Raw genomic sequence first — 16,522 nt, 5'->3', positions numbered from 1 at the left:
TCAGGTCGTGAGCGGCACCGCTGTGATAGCGAAATGTAGTCCGGTACGACCTCATAGTCGAGTGCGCCAATGCGTCAAATGATCTTGTAAGGTCCGAAATGGCGGCTTAAAGGCTTCACGCTAAGTCCTCGTCGCAGCATTCGGGTCCGAACCCAAAGACGGTTGCCGGGTGGGTACACGACGTAGCGTCGTAGAAGCTTGTAGCGTCGGCTGTCGGTCCCCTGCTGCTTCTTCAACCACATGCAGGCGACCTGTCTGGCTTCTTCACCGCGCTGGAGATAGGTGGCAACGCCGATATTTGCTTCGTCGGAGATGTGCGGCAGCATGGTGTCGAGAGCCGTTGTCGCGTACCTGCAGTAAACCAGTTGAACGGCGTGATCTGTGTTCATTCTTGCACCACCGTGTATTATGCTAACGTGACGTACAACAACCCAAGTCTTGTGGTAGACGTCGGCATACATTGCTAGCATGTCGGCCAGGGCCTTATTTAGGCGCTCCATAAGACCATTCGCCTGCGGGTGTTAGGCACTTCTCCTTTTGTGGTATGTCTGACTGATTGCAGAATGGCTTGGGTGAGCACCACTGTAAAGGCCATTCCTTCGTCGGTGATGAAGACTTCTGGGGCGTCAAGTCCCAGCAGTATGTTCTCGACAAAAAAATGTTGCCAATTCGATTGTGCTACCTTTCTGAAGAGCTTTCATCAGCGAAGAGGGTGACGTAGTCCGTCGCCACGACGACCCAATACTTTCCAAATGTTGACGTCGGAAATGATCCCAACCAATCGATGCCGATCTGCTGAAATGGTTGACAAGGAGGCTCGATAGGCTGTAGTAATCCTGCTGGTGTATCCTGTCGGTGTGTCTTGCGTCGCTGACACTCTCGGTATGTCTTGACGTAAAGGGCGACGTCAGTGGTCAAGCGCGGCCAGTCGACATGTCGATTGTCAATACGACATGTCAATACCTTGCCAGTGTCCTCAATAGCGTCCGGGAGAATCCAAGATGTCTAGCGGTCCGATTGTCATGTAGGGCGTGCGGTACTTCTTGAGGCTGCGCTGAGGGAACAAGAAGGTAGTTAGAGCGGACTGGTGAGAAGTTCTCTACGAGTAGGTTGTTTTTCGGAGAAAACGAAGGCAACTCTCGCTTAAATGCCCTATGGACAATGTCGGTGTTTCCTTTCAAATACTCGATGAGGGTTTTAGCTCCTGGTGTGCTCGTTGCTGTTCAGCGAAGTGTTCCACGCTATTTTATTCAAAGGTAGGTGTCGTCATCCTCGTTATCTTGCGGTGGCGGGTCAATGGGGGCGTGTGATAGGCAATCTGCACCAGAATATTTTCGTCCAGATTTCCAGACTACAGTTATGTCATATTCTTGCAGTCTGAGGCTTCACAGCGATAGGAGTGCTGAAGGGCCCTTTAAATTCGCTACCTAACACAACGCTAGATAGTCGCTGACGACTTTGAACAGCCTGTCATATAGGTACGGGCGGAATGTCGCTGTAGCCCAAACGATGGCGAGGCATTCTTTAGGATCATAGAATAACTGCCTTCCGCTTTTGACAGCATCCGGTCAGCGTAGGCTATCACCCCTTCAAGTCTGTCCTAACTCTGGTCTAGGACGGCACAGAGGCCTAGGCTACTGGCGTCAGTGTGGATTTCTGTATCGGTGTCTTCGCGGAAGTGCGCAAGTACCGGCGGCGATTGCATGGCCGTTTGAGTTTTTGAAATGCGCAGGCCTGCGACGTTTCCCACTTGAACTCGACATCACATATAGTTATATCTGTCAGCGGTTCAGCAATGCGTGAGAAGTCCTTGACAAAGCGCCTTTAGTAGGCATGCCAAGGAATATTCGCAATGCGTTCTTGTCGATGGGCTGCTGGAACTTTGCGGTGGCAGCTTTCTTTTGCTGGTCGGGGTATACTCGCAGATTGGCTGATTACATGGCCCAGGAACAGAAGCTCACCTTAAGCTAAGCAACACTTTTCCGGCTTTACAGCGAGCCCTGATGACTTGATGGCCGCTAGTACTGACGTAGGCCCCCTAAGGCAATGGTCCAAATTTTCTGCGACGAAGGCACCATCCAAGTAAACAAGAGAAGTTTGCGGCTTCAGTCCTGCTAAGACCATGTCCACGACGTGCTGGAATGCTGCAGGCGCTCAAGCACTGTCCGAATGGCATGACCTTGAACTCACAGAGGCCGTCTGGCGTGATGAAGGCGGTCTTTTCGCGCTCTCTCTCGTCGACTTCTATTTGCCAGTAGCCAGACGAGAAGTATTTAGTGTTTCAGAGGCGATCCAATGCGTCGTGAATCTGGGAGTGGGGGTTACGTCCTGCTTCGTGAACTTGTTCAGCCGACGATAATCGACGCAGAACCGTAGGGTACCGTCCTTTTTCTTCACCGATACTACAGGAGATGCCCACGGGCTTTTCGACGGCTGGATGATGTCGTCACGCCACATTTCGTCAACTTGCTGCCCTATAGCTTCACGTTCTCGCGTCGAAACTCCCTAAGGGCTCTGGCAGAGTGGTCGAGCGTATCCTACGGTTATTACGCGATGCTTTGCAACTAGTGTTTGTGGAACCCTCGATGACTTCGAAAAGCCGTCATTGTATCGCGGGAGAAGACTTCTAAGCTGTTCCGGCTCACACACGGAGAGACCTAGATTTATGTCGAATTCTGGTTCGGGAACCATAGTCATTGGGTTGATGGGACATAATCTAAGAGGATAAATGCATCCCCGGTTTTATTCAATTTCCTCGATGTATGCAATCACCGTACCCTTGTTGATGTGCTTGATCTCCTGGCTGAAGTTTGTGAGCATCACTTTTGCTTTCGCTCCATGGAGTTGAGCGATCCCTCTTCCGATGCAAGTTTCAGGATCTAGCGATAGACGTTGCTCGCACACGATGACGCCTTGTACTTCTGCGGATGTTTCACTGCCGACGGAAATGACAATGCTGTAACGAGGCGAGATGCCGAGTTGGTCCTCAAGTACACTCAAGGAACGCTGAGTAGAAGGACTTTCCCTTGGTATCGCTTGGTGTGTGGACAGCGTTATTGACTTTGACCTCAGGTCGACGTTGGCGCCGTGTTGGTTGGGGAAGACCATGCCGACAATTACGTGTCGCGAGCCCTGTTCAAGGATAACGAAGGTGGCGAATAAGTCCGGTCATGAACGGTAATTCTTGTCGTGCAGATTCCAGTCGGAGTTATGAGGTGTCCACCAGCAGTCTGACTTTGAGGGCTTTCCCATGCAGTCTTAACTTTCTTCAACTAAGCGGTGGTGAGTTCACTCATGACGGAGTAATAGGCTCCTGTGCCATGAAGGCAGTAACTGCGTGGCCGTCGAGATGCACGTCCAGGACGGTGGTTCTTTGCCTTGCGGTGCGGTTACGTCTTGGCGTCGAATCATGGCCCACCTTCGTCAGTTCTACAAACAGCAATCGCACCTCCATCTGTTGCTGCTTTAGTATTCCGGATCTGGGCTCCCAAACCGGCCCCGGGTTCGAGTAGTTTATGGTCCGCATTGCGGCGACAGGTAGCGGCCTGGTGATGGCGAACGGGATGGTCGTCGAGAACTCCTCTGAATCGGCGATGTCACGCGGGTGCTCCCTAAGATGTGGACGCGGCGCATCGACAGCGAACCCTCTCAGTCCCAAGTCGCAGTATGGGCATCGGCGGTACACACGGCCGGCTTTTTTGTAGTAACGGCAGAGCGGGTGTTTGCCGGGTGCTCGCCAAATTTCCGTCTTCATCGTGTAGCTGCGCTGCGCGACGGGTGGGCGTGCTGGGGGTAGCGGTGGTGGACGGCGCAATTGTGGCGTTACCGGGCTCTGGCGCGGTCGTGAAGGGAGACCTTGATTGCACGAGACAGCGGCTTATCATCATTTCCGGCTGGGGTTGCGGTGATTGTGGTTGCACCTCAGGAATTCCAAGCGATCGCTGAAGCATTTTGACGATGTCGGCGATGTAGGCCAGTTGAGGCTGTGACCTTGGAAAGAGCTTCTGCAGTTCCTCGGGAATAACCGCTCTGATGGTCTCTCGCTTTGAACGTCGGTGTAGCTTGCGGTGATCGGTTGGTGCCATATTGCGTTGTCCGCATATCGAGTGTCTTCTCAATAATTGTGGCCTTGGACGTAAATTCGGCAACAATATTCAGATGATTGCGCATCAATCCGGTGTGAAGCTCTTGCTTAAAACCGCGCATCAGGAAGCGAACATTTTTCTTTCCGACCTGTCTGCGCCGGTGTGTCGGAAGAAGCGACTCATCTCTGTAAAGATCGCGATGTTCTCATTCGGCAGCTGCATGGGTATTTCTAATAGATCTTGGGCTCGCTCTTTGTCCAGGACACTCGTGAACGTCTCCAAGAAGCCGTTGGGAAACAGGTCCCATGTATGGAGGGTTGATTCTCGGTTCTCAAACCCCTCCTGGCGGCGTCTTTCAAGGCGAAGTACACAAATCCGAGCTTGTCGTCGGAGTTCCAATTGTGGAATGCAGCGACGCTTTCAAATGTTTCCAACCAGTTATCCGTGTCTTCAACTGACGATCCACGGAAGGTCGGTGGCTCGCTGGGATTTGCAGCATGACGGTGGGGGGGGGGTGGGGGGTGGGGGGGGTAGGAGCTGCTATTGTGATTGACTTGGCGACAATCTTCCTTGTCGTCTCAGGCAAAAGTCCGTGCGACGAGGGCAGTCCTAGCAGAATGCGGCTACTTCGCTGGATCTTGGCGACGTTGGTGCAGTCTTTCGACTTGGATCACGGCTTTGGGGCGCGTGCGGTACATGCACGCAAAGCACCTCCACCAGATCTCACGTGACGGTGAATTATGCAGCGGCAAATCTGTGAATGACGAAGTTAACTTTTATTGGGCGAACTTGCACCCACAAAAGCAAGTTACACTCAAAGCACAGCAATAGTGGTGAACACAGTCGGCAATAGTCTAAATTTGATGTGCCGGTCCGGCGCGTCGGCTTTTATACATAAGACATCGAACGTTCCACAGTAATCGCTGGTGCCCGCGGGTCTTTCAGAAAGTTCTACACCATTTGCGTTGCGCATGCATGCAATGAGATTACATAAGTTTTGGCGACAACAGAAGGCGGATAGAACCATCGATAGCATTCTAGAAACTCTCGACACATGTAGGCGCGTGCCACGCTGAACGATAACATTTGTTAGGCGGTGAAAAGTGCTCACCAAAAACAAATAAACAAGTCCACGTGCCGATATTATCAAGATACGACCGCCAGATGCTGAAAAGAAAACGATGAGGTGTCTTTGGGCTGTCGGTGCGACCGTATTTTCACCTTGGTCTCGGTCTTAAATCCTCGTGTAAATACAGTGCAGACAGTCTCGTTCTCGGCGTTTCTCAGCACGTAACATTCAATTTGAGCGGAGGGCACGACGCAGGCTTTTGGAGTGAAGGAAAGCTCCTACTTCAGCGGGCTGCAACAGAACGCAGGATAACTGTTGCCCCAAAGCACAATGCAGTGCTCTTACTTTCGACGGCCACGTAGAAAGATTTTCCTATTGGAAATATCGGCGGCCGAATGAGTACCACTGCCCTCTCCCGTTGTTAATTTTGGCCGGTGCATGTCATGATTGATACGAAACGGGGTTTTCTACCACTTCTCTTCGCTTTCCTGGTGCTCTAGTTATTTGTAGAGCTCGCGACCAATTGAACTTGCCTTCCTATTTGACTCGCTATGGCTAAAGAGACAAGCACATGCAGCGAAAAGGATGGAAATGCACGAGCGGTCGAAATTCACGGAGTTTATCCGCTCCAGGTGCATCCTAATTATCACCATTGAAAATATTTTTTCACCACGTGTTTTTGCATTTCACAGAATCATGAAAACAATTAGGCCACCAGAATTATCAGCTTTTTAATATGCACATACTGGTAAAACAAATATCCTGTCACTTATTTGAAGAAAGAAAACGCCACCATTCCACCCTGTCAAAACTGATGTATACAGCGAAGCTGGTGCGGACGTTAGACGGCGTTACACAAGCACCACCACCACAAGCGATGTACGTCATGCACGCACGAGCACAAGTGCAGTATATATCCTCATTCATTCCTCAATCAACCAAGCGCAAGTGCCTTGTTGATTTATAATAAAGTTTAAAAGGTATTTGGGTCTGGAAATCAGTCGAGTACGACTTACACACAAGCTGCAGACAGGATAGCATCTACTTCTTATTTAAATAAAGAGAAACCATAAATCAGTTAAGCGCAAACTGAAAGAGAAAGCTACTTTCCAGCTCCCGTTTGAGGTCTTTCTCTGTGGCCGCGGTTCCTAGGTGGCGGAACTGTTACTACTGTGCACATCCTTATTCTGCGAGACCCTTCGCCTAGAGCAAGTGCGTTATTGAAGTAATGATATTCCTCAAGGTAAAATGCGTCAGAAAACTCGCAAAGCACAACTTACACAGAACTTGAAAACATAATAGCATCGGATTTTATCTTATTCGAGCATGCGAAAAAACATAATTCTTTTACGCGGAAACCGGAACAAGAACTTCTTTACCAACTGTCGTTTCTTTTTTTGGGTGGGTACGCCACGAAAGATCCCGTCCAACTAGAGACTAATAGCTTCCCTTTAAAATGGTCAATTAAAACATTAAGAACAAAGGAGAGAATCCGCTACATGACGGCACACAGACACCGGGAATAAACACCCAGCCATCCAGCTCGTTTTACTGAGGTAGGTAAAGGTATCACTCAAACTTGTAGCTTCATCCAGTCGGAAGTGTTTTGAGACGTACGCAACACGTGTTAAATATTACTTTCACCAATGCGTTCGCTAGTGATACACTATTTGGCATACATACTTGTACACACAGTGGCTGAAGGGGTTGCTAGATTATTCATCGTATGCGCGCAACGTGCACGATGAACGGCCGCCATCACACTTTACCCGAACGCGGGAGATGCGACCCGCGTGGCCGTTATTGCCAGGAAGCGACGCCGGCTAGAATCAGGACAAGAGTGTGTGGCCGGGTGCGCCATACCTGTCGGCAGTACATGTAACCAGTTCTCGCTCCGTTGACCCAGAGATGGGCGGCGGGCGCGCAGGCAAATGGCGAAAATAAAATGAGGCACCCACCATGAAAGATTTAGTAAGCTGAACGTTTCGGCTTCCACAGAGGAGCCTTGTTCACCAAATGACGCTAAAATCGATAAAACGGTCGCTTAAGCATACCATATGACGTGTCCGAGACACCTGGCACTAGCAATTGGCAAACTTCCATCGTTTCGATTAAGATTGTCCTTCATGGTTTGAATACGAAGCGACTTAAATACAGACGCATGTTTTGCTTCTTTGATCTGGCAATCACAGGGGCCCGAACTCAGTTAACAGCATGCGCTCACGAAATACAAGGTTCAGAAAACCCGCTCGAAGACACCCGTTTCATTTGACGTTGCTTTGGCGCTGCTGGAGGCGCATCGCGAAGTTTCCGCTTTTTGCGATGTGAACATACGAAGAGTTCACGCAAGGAATGGCGTACACTAAACCAGGAAACTTCTCCTTCTTCAGTTTTCTCTCAAATCCACAATTTCATGCCGCATATTTCGACTTGGCGCATGGGCAATCTCTACGGCGCATGGGCGTAGGAAGCTGCTTTAGCTTCCCTTACGTACGCCCCGAACGAAAGAAATGGAGGCGCGCTTTCTACTTAAGCACACAGATGGTGCCATGTGCTAGCTCCACGCTACGTTGTTTCACAGTGAAGCTGTATACGTCTACCATCCGATGAAATGTTCCTGTCTTTGACGTGGTAAGCAAAAAAGTCCCCATACATGCGCCGATACGGGAAATAGTGCAATGCCGAGCCGACCCGCGGCGGAGGTGGAGCAGGCCTAAGCACTACCGACACGTGGGTCAATACCTAAAATAGTGCAATGCCGGGCCGACCCGCGGCGGACGTGAAGCAGGTGTTAAGCACTCCCCACGCATTAGCCAGTCTCGAATATAGTGTAATACCGGCCCGACCCACGGTAGAGGTGAAGCATGCGTTAAGTACTACCCATACGTCGGCCGATTCCGGAGATAGTGCGATGCCGGGCCGACCCGAGGCAGAGGTGAGCAGACGTTAAGTCTTCCCCATACGTGAGTCGACCCCTAAGAAAGTGCGATGCCGTGCCGACACGCGACGGAGGTGAAGCAGGCGTTAAGCACTCCCCATACGTTGGCCGATCGGGAAGGCAGTGCAAGGCCGGGCCGATCTGCGGCGGAAGTGAAGCAGGGGTTAAGCACTGCCCACACGTGTGTTCATCCCTAGATAGGGTGATACCGGGCCCACTCGCGGTGGAGGTGAACCAAGCGTTAAGCACTCCCCACACGTGGGCCGATCCTGAAGATAGTGCAATGCCGCGCCGACCCGCCGCAGAGGTTGAGTTCCCCGTTAGGGGCCCACATACACAGCTTCGCTGGTGATCCTTTTTCACAGAGTGGAAGGGTACTGTGTTCTTTTCAACCTTTTTTAGGTGGTCGCGGCGTTGGAGCGGAAGCATCGTGACAACTACAGCTCCACAGAAACCCAGTTTTTTGCGTCGCAGCAATATAGTACGTGTAGTGACTAGATTCTTAAGCTGACGCAAAGGTTTTATTTACCCAAATGGGTCTTCGTAAGGAGTTTCGCTGCTTAGTCGATAAAAAAATGCGAATATGACAAACATGATATTCAATCGGCAAGGCTTGTGAGGAACTTTATTGATGATGGCTGACTTCCACGTGACACACTTCTCTGCAAGAAACCGCATGTATTACAAACATTTATGAGCATTTTTGCAAGCTAGGTTTTACTATACCCAAGTATCTGCAATATAACAGAGTCTGAAGCACATTACTACATTCCACTGCGCACTAACTTGCGCTCGCGGAGCATGTGCATGTGTCATAGCACACCTCTTAGCATGCTCTGCACTGAGAGTCGATCTTGAGCAGGAGTATGAGTGAGGTTTTCCAGAAAGCAACAGTTCCGCGCTCGGGTACCGATAATTTCTGCTGCGAACCACTTTAACATGCGCTTTAACCTGCAGCCAGAATTGGTTGCACGAGCAGGCGCTGCTTTTGCGACTATTATAAACTCAGAGCACTGTGCAGTGCATAAACGAGAGAGACGCACGGCACCCACAAAAAGAGGAGATTGCTCACCGCGGACTCTAATGGCTGCGTTCCGTGAGGCGAAGATGACCAAAGCGTCCAGAAGGAGCCCAGCATCCATCCGAGGAGGCCACACCACCCGTGCAAGAAGCAAAATGGTGGCAATTCAAGCAACACTCAGTACTGTAGATCTGCCTCAGGCAACTACCACAATCTTTCCTCAAAATTATATGCCTCAGTCGGATTTTCTCGAAAGGGCCCCACTGCACAGCGAGACAACTATCACGCGCGGTGTCGTTCGCAGTGACGCTGTGTAGTATGACAGCTTTCTATCATGTTTACGGCGCGGTTACAAAGGCAGGGAAGATGCTCTGAAAGTATATGCAATCGGGATAGTACATAGGTGCCACCATACAGAAAGAAGGAAAAGAGAGCACCAGATGAAGCACTGCTACAACGCGGCTAAGCCCTAACTAGCGTCTAACTTCGGAGAGACAATAAAACCTAGCTGTAGGTCATGGAAGCAGTAGTGCAGAGGTATATGTCAACTGGAACCGAAACTTCCATAGAAGACCAGATCTCCAGAAAGTGGTGGTGTGTCGCTACCGTGCGCATCTGTGTGTCGGGGGGGACAACTTCTGCCAATGAAAAACATGAAAGAGGTATCAAGGTATCACCAGAACGCGTAAGCCATGTCGTCATTTGCGTTGCTTGGCGCATAAACGTCGGGCATTTTGACCAGCATAGAAAGTTTCGATGCGATTGCATCGATGGCTCCTCCTGCACGGCATCCAAAGCCGTCATCTGTCCTCTGGACAAGGGAAATGTGGCACCTAAATCACCATTGTTGGCGACGCCACGTTACGAGCGCACCTCGACGGAGCGGAGCTGCCCAAAGGGAGCACCTGCTGCCCTGAAATCGCGCCATATGTTGCGCGAGGGGAGAGGGCATTGCCGCTCTTGTGTGCATGAAGAAACTTTGTTATGGATACCTGCAGAACAGTTAGCCTTCCCCTGTTAGGGAGGCGTCACCGTGACGCGGCCATGACGTCTTCGCGGCGCGTGGCGCCTCTACTTCGGCCGCGGCCGCACTCATTCCTTTGGTCGACCGCGCCTGCGCCTCCTCTAGAGTGGCAGCCTCCCTCCGGTTACGCTCGGTCGTTGCCTTTCGAGGGCTGCCGAGATCTGCTGGACGGCCTGGGCTTGGACATCCTGATCATATCACCTTGTTGTGGCCTCGAGCCGCGGAGGGATCGTTGCTATCGTTGCAGCTTTGAGCGGATTTTTAGCACAGTCCCAAAGGATGTGAGCTGCAGTGGCTCTTTCTTTTTGGCACACACAACACAGGTCACTTATATAAACACTTGGACACACGTGCCTCATCAGCACCGGGATGAGTAACGACCCCGTTTAAAGTTGTCGATATAGAACCCCTTCCTTACGGGTCAAGCCCGGATGAGGCGGCGGCATAGTCCTTCGCTCTAGCCTGTACCACTTCACAATCTCGTTGTAGGAAGTCGTTTTGTCTTTGGTTTTCCACCACCACGACGGGTCGACCTCGGTAGCAGCGGCACGGTTGGTTAGTCTTCGCGCCGCCGCGTTCGCCATCTCGCTGTGGTTTGCGTTGGCGCGATCAGACACACCACTGCCCATGTGGACCGGAAACCACTTTATCACTACACACTGATTTTCACTCGCGAGATCGACCGCACGCAACACACGCGCGGCTTCACTACACACCCTTGCTCTGGCGTAATTTCGCACTACCGTCCTAGAATCACAGAGCACAGTCGCGCACTCGGGGTCGGCGTTGGCCAGGGCAATGGCCACCTCCTCGGCTGGATGCGCCCTTCGAGTCCGCACACTCGCCGCTGTTCGCGTTGCTCCGGTGGATGCCCTGACGACTGCAGCGGCGAATGCCTTTCTGTCATGTGGATACACTGCCGCGTCTACAAACACGGCACCCCTGTCTTTGGCATGGACATCGATGAGCGCCTTGGCCCTCGCCGCCCGCCGCTCTTTGTGGAACTCAGGGTTCATGTTTCTTGGCACCGGACACACCCATAGCCGTCTGCTAATTGCGTCCGGTACAGGCACTTCTGTATTTTCGGGTCCCCTTTCCTTTGGCCCCAGGCCTAGGTCACGCATTACTTGTGTGCCCGTTCTTGTTTCCGATAGCCGCGCGAGCTGAGCGGTCCGTTCTCGTGAGATCCGTACGTTCCTGTTCCGCTCAACGACTCGCTTGCGTTGTAACTGTGTCTGGGTAATCGCTATAAAAAAGTATATATGTGATAAAATGAACAGAATAAATCCGCAAGGAAAAAAAGCTGGTGGTAGGGTGCTTGGAACTTACGGACGGACGCTCAAAACCCGAATGTCTTATCCACTGGGTAAGCCACCACCTCCTAGACAGCAAGCCTGTGCACCCTGCTCTATGACTGTTTGCTACTTGGACCGAAATTTCCATCGCCAAGCCCAGCGTGACGAAAGGTGTGACGTCAAAGTCACTGCGGCTTATTCGGGAGCGTGTCCGCTAGGTTCTATGGCAGTAGGGAAAGGCAGCCTGACTTCGCGGATCGAAGTGAACCCGCCTTGTGCTTTTGTCACGCAGTAGTGAAGCTCAACAAGACAGTATGAAATTGTGAATGACAAAACTAACTTTTTTATTGGGTGAACCTGTGACCACGAAAACAGGCTACGCTCAAAGTACAACAATGGCTGTGAGCGCCGTCGGCAATCGTCAGATTTCTGACCTCCTGGTGAAACGCGTCGGCTTTTGTAAACGAGTCGTCAAAGGTTACAGAGTAATTGGCCCTAAGCCAATTACTCTGTAAGCCAAGAACTCATAAGCGTTCAGATGCCCTCGGATTTTTTTACAGTGATGCTGTATACAGGGTGTCCCATCTAACTTTACCCAGAGTTTAAATATACCCAATTACCACCTAGCTGGACAGAACAAAGGTAATGTTGTTTGCCATTGCTTGGAGATACTGAAACTATTTTGTTAATTCAGCCTAATAGAAAATTAGTCTTAATAATTTAATGAACTTTTCAAATGCCGTAATGAGATGAAAAGTGTCAATGAGAAAATTGTAGAATGACGTAAGAAACTCCCCATACAGCTTTGCTTTCCTCGATACGTGTTATATGTGTTTTTCCGAGCTCTAATGAAGCCCGCGAATACATACAGGGTGCCTCGAGCAGTCAGTGGCGCAGTAATCTTCCCTGCATTTACTTGCTTCCTTCACACTCGAAAAAATACTTTTATGTAGCACAGATTGAGCAACAGAACGCTTTCTCGGGAGTTTTGCATATCGCTATACAATTTGCTCATCGACACTTTTCATCTATTTATAACATTTGATAACTTGATTAACTCTAAATAATGCTAATTATCTAAAGGCAGAATAAAAAAGATAGTTTGAGGGTCTCCAAATGACGGCAAACAACATTACGATTAATAGAGAGTCTTAGAATAAGGGCCCCAATAGTTTGGGGCCCCAAACAGCTTTGTGGGTGTTTACCGTCGGGGCACACAGGAGTGGAGAGTTTTAGAATAGGCCTTTGCATTTGCGGATAGCGTCTTGCGCTGACAGCGCCACTATACGGCGTCAAAGAAAAGCTATTAGAAATAATTAAATAAAATATACCATTTTATGATCAGAATAGTAATTTTGTCTTTCATGTATTCGCGCTTAGTTACAATTTAGAGGTAGTTATGTAAGCATCAAACAATTAGTTGCGTTTAGTTTTGAGCAAACTAACTTTACGTTTCCTCCCACTTTAAACCCAAGCGCCGCTCCAAGGTGCACGTGTGTGGTACCCGGATTGTATTGCGATAGCAAATATATTGACACTAAAGGCGCATTTTCGCCGTCGCCATCGGCGTCGCGGTGATGATCCGTATAAAGCCCAAGGCGATAAAACCATGGCAGTGCGTAGTGTGCTGTATTGGGAGTGAAGGCACACGAGGAAAGCCGACCATCGAGGCTCAACCTGGCGCGCGCGAAGGAAAAAAAGCGGAGAGCAAACGCGCCGTCATCCGTCGCGCGCAAAGCCGTGGGGGGATGGAAGGGACGTTGTGCTCCGGGATCAAGTGCGCGTTTCGCGACCGGGCGCAAGAGGAAATGACGATCGGTATTCAATGTCGCGCGTCATATATGGAGGAATGCTGGAAGGCAGCGCGGAAGGTGATGGGTGGGCGGTTGCTTCGATCGATGCTGCTGCCGCAATTGCTCACACCAGCGTTTTGACAGCCAGTGTCCGCGCTCATCTGGTGTGATGTGTTCATGTTTGTTTTTGCGGGCTGACACCATGCTTGTTAATATTTCAGTTAGTAAGCGAATCTTTCTAACGTTATAGAGGGGATACAACTACTATGCTTACTTCGTATAGCTGTGTACTAATTTGCTATCGCAATCGATGCTTCGCATTTTGGGCGAAACTTAAGAGTTTTAACGGCGACGCTGTTCTTGCTCAGCGTAAAATGGACCGCGTATCACAAAGCTCCACCGACGGAGACACCAATAGGTCGCGAAGCTACGGGCCAAAAGTGGCTTAGTACAAATTGTCACCGACATCAGCAAAGGTAGTTATGGGATCAGCGATTGATGTGCGACTATATTTGCCGGCAACAAACAATGGGAAAGAAAGAAGGCGTTTTCTAATTTAAGCGAGACACAGTTAGATGAATTGAACGAAAATAAAATTTCTGGTCAATTTTGTATACTTGTGAAGACTTAAGAAAATACAAGTATTTTTACGAGGGTCGTTCAACTCAATCCGTGACTTTCTTTCTTTCCCTGTTTAAATGGATACCTCAGGCGGAAGTATTGTGCGCAGTAGAAACTGGCACCTCTGTCCTGCTACTGTTAGACGGCGTTCATTTCGCGCGCTTCTGGATAGAGTGTTATTCGAGATGGCGGACAACAGTGTGAACGTCTACCTCGGACAGCTTGTTGTGATTAAGTTTTAGTGAACAAGGACGTAAAACCTGCTGAAATTTACAAAAGACTTCAGGCTCAGTACAGTGATGTGACACTCAGTCGCAGTGAGACATTTAAAGGGTGTAAGCGTTTCAAAGATGGCCGTATCAGTATTACTGACCATCGCGATCGTGGTGGATCACAGCCCAGAATAATCATCCCTGAGAACATTCAGCGCGAGGAGTAGCTGATCGTGGACAATCGTGCCATAACCAGTCGTGGAGTTGCAAGGGTGTGTTCTCTGTCGTTAGGAACACTGAACACAATTATTCATGATCATTTGTTGTTCCGAAAAATGAGTGCACGCTGGGTCCCAAAGCAGCTGTCTGCTTTTGACAAACAGAGAAAAGTTGAAGTTTGTAGAGAACTGAAGGAATGCTATGAAACTGAAGGCCAGGATTTTCTTAATCTCACCATGACATGTGACGAAAGATGGGTTCATCATTTCACAACAGAATCCAAAAGAGCATCGTTGCAATGGAAGCATACGGGATCACCACCTCACAAGAAATTTTGAACAGCTGCGTCATCTGGTAAACTGATGGGAAGTGTATTCTGGGATAAAGAGGGAACCACTCACGTTGATTTTTCACCCCACTTTCCACGCTTTGAAATTTGTTCTTCTATTTGTTTTTAAAGAAAGTTGCGCATTCACTTGAACGGCCCTCGTATTTTATTAATATAATGAACACATTTCTTTTCAGCGCCCATCGTTACACGGGACGTTGACGCCGCTATTACTCCTAATGCAATGCGGCTGTTAAAATGTGCAAGGAAGGCGCGCTTGTAAAGTTCACCCGTTGAAATACGCCCCCCTCACATGTTGTGCTTTTTTGCTTGTCGACGTTTGTCTGAATTTGGTGACGGGGGTAGCTTTATCGCTTCGTAACTTGGTCAGTCAAAAGTAGGAAGGTGTGACAGCCAGATAATTGTTTAGTTGCTTTCGTGCGACTGCGCTGACCGACGGGCTTGGCGTCCGAAGATAGGGCCAGCACTCTACAGTTAAAGCTTTCGTCGGCCTCCAATGAAAGTATGTTCTGTGCAGGGATGCAATTTCGACAACCGTTCGGCTGGCCTTTTCCCGCATTGAATGGCGGGGCATTTGAATATATAGGCCTTAAAGCAGGCCAACATAACAAATTTCGCGCCTTCGAAAACAAAATGCCGTAACTTCAGTTTTTAACGGATATGGCCTCACATTATTTTTTTCTTCGGCCAGAAGTGTTTCGCCCACATACAGATGGCGTTAGGCTCCATGAATGCTGATGAACCGCCATTTTTTGAAAGTATGGGCTCCTATGGGAGCTTCGCTAGCTGGTATGTTAACCTTGGATACACTGCGCCGAGAGGCTTCGCCACCGGGCGGATAGCTGCGCATGCGGAGTGATAACGGGTTTGAATGCGCATGCGCTTGACCTTGAAAAGGATATGAAAGCGTGTGCTCGGCGGTACTCGCTCAATTAACGACATTCGGCGACCTAGGAGAGTTCCTACTACCGAAGAAGAGGCTGCCTATCGCGAAGCTAGACTGCGATGCAAGCGAAACGACGGGCCTATCCGACCTAATTGGCCAGATAGGTCGAAGCCAGGAGGTGGCGACTACCCAAATACCCAGAATATACCAGTCGAGAGAGAGCGAGGATCGCTGCGAAACATTGACGATTATGCCAATATCCTGCAGTGCGGAAGGTCGACTACGAGCGCCGCCGAACTCTCGCTTCAACCGCGGGTGCCAATGCTAGGTTTCAACGTGAGTTCGTCTCGTTGGAGCACAGGTGGACTCGACCCTATCGATGCTCAACACGGCTCGGTCTGTCGAGAAACGTGCACAAGGCATGTGTGTCCTGCGAGACATCTTCCCGGAGGGCAGCGACCACGACGAGATGCGGCTGTGTAGGACCTGTCGAGAAACGGTCTTACGCGGGAAGGTGCCGCAGTTCAGCGTGACGAACGGCTTCAAGTATCCACCCAAGCCAGCGGGATCACCGCGTTTTAACGTAGTGGAGGAGCAAATGGTACCGCTTAAATACCGTACATGAACATTGGCATGAATACGGCATTCACATTGATTACTATACGTCGCTCAATAAACGGGTAAGCTCGCACTCGGTCGCGCGAATTGGTCGATCATAGGTGCTAATAATTGGTGAAAACTACTTGAGGCCAAATTTCAATCTTGCAGCAGCCAAGTTTCAATCTAGCAGCAACCAAGTTACAACCTTAGCAGCAGTCGTGGTACCACATAGCAATATCCGGAATAGCCCCCTAATCGACCAGCTTCGCTGTTTCAAACCTCACGTGACCGGGTGCGAGCTTGCCGGATTTTTATACCCTCATTTCTATACACAAGACGTGGCGCCGCCTCCTCTCCATTGGTTGCGCCGTCACGTGCGCAAAAAGACAAGCAGTAGGCCACACGCGTAG

General features: G+C 50.0%; 1 protein-coding gene across 1 annotated transcript in view; it reads right to left on the bottom strand.

Moving 5' to 3' along the window:
• Positions 1–16,522, bottom strand: part of LOC135898225 (MIF4G domain-containing protein B-like) — a 139,860-nt gene that overhangs the window by 104,714 nt on the left and 18,624 nt on the right. Inside the window, exon 4 of the mRNA XM_065427069.2 lies at positions 9,165–9,179. Within this exon, the coding sequence (XP_065283141.1) occupies positions 9,165–9,179 (15 nt within the window). The remainder of the gene's footprint in view (positions 1–9,164; positions 9,180–16,522) is intronic.

The sequence above is a fragment of the Dermacentor albipictus genome, chromosome 5 (genome assembly GCF_038994185.2).
Source record: "Dermacentor albipictus isolate Rhodes 1998 colony chromosome 5, USDA_Dalb.pri_finalv2, whole genome shotgun sequence".
NCBI classification, from domain to species: domain Eukaryota; kingdom Metazoa; phylum Arthropoda; class Arachnida; order Ixodida; family Ixodidae; genus Dermacentor; species Dermacentor albipictus.
Note: the sequence above shows the minus strand (reverse complement) of the source record. Positions and strands in the feature narration are given on the sequence as shown.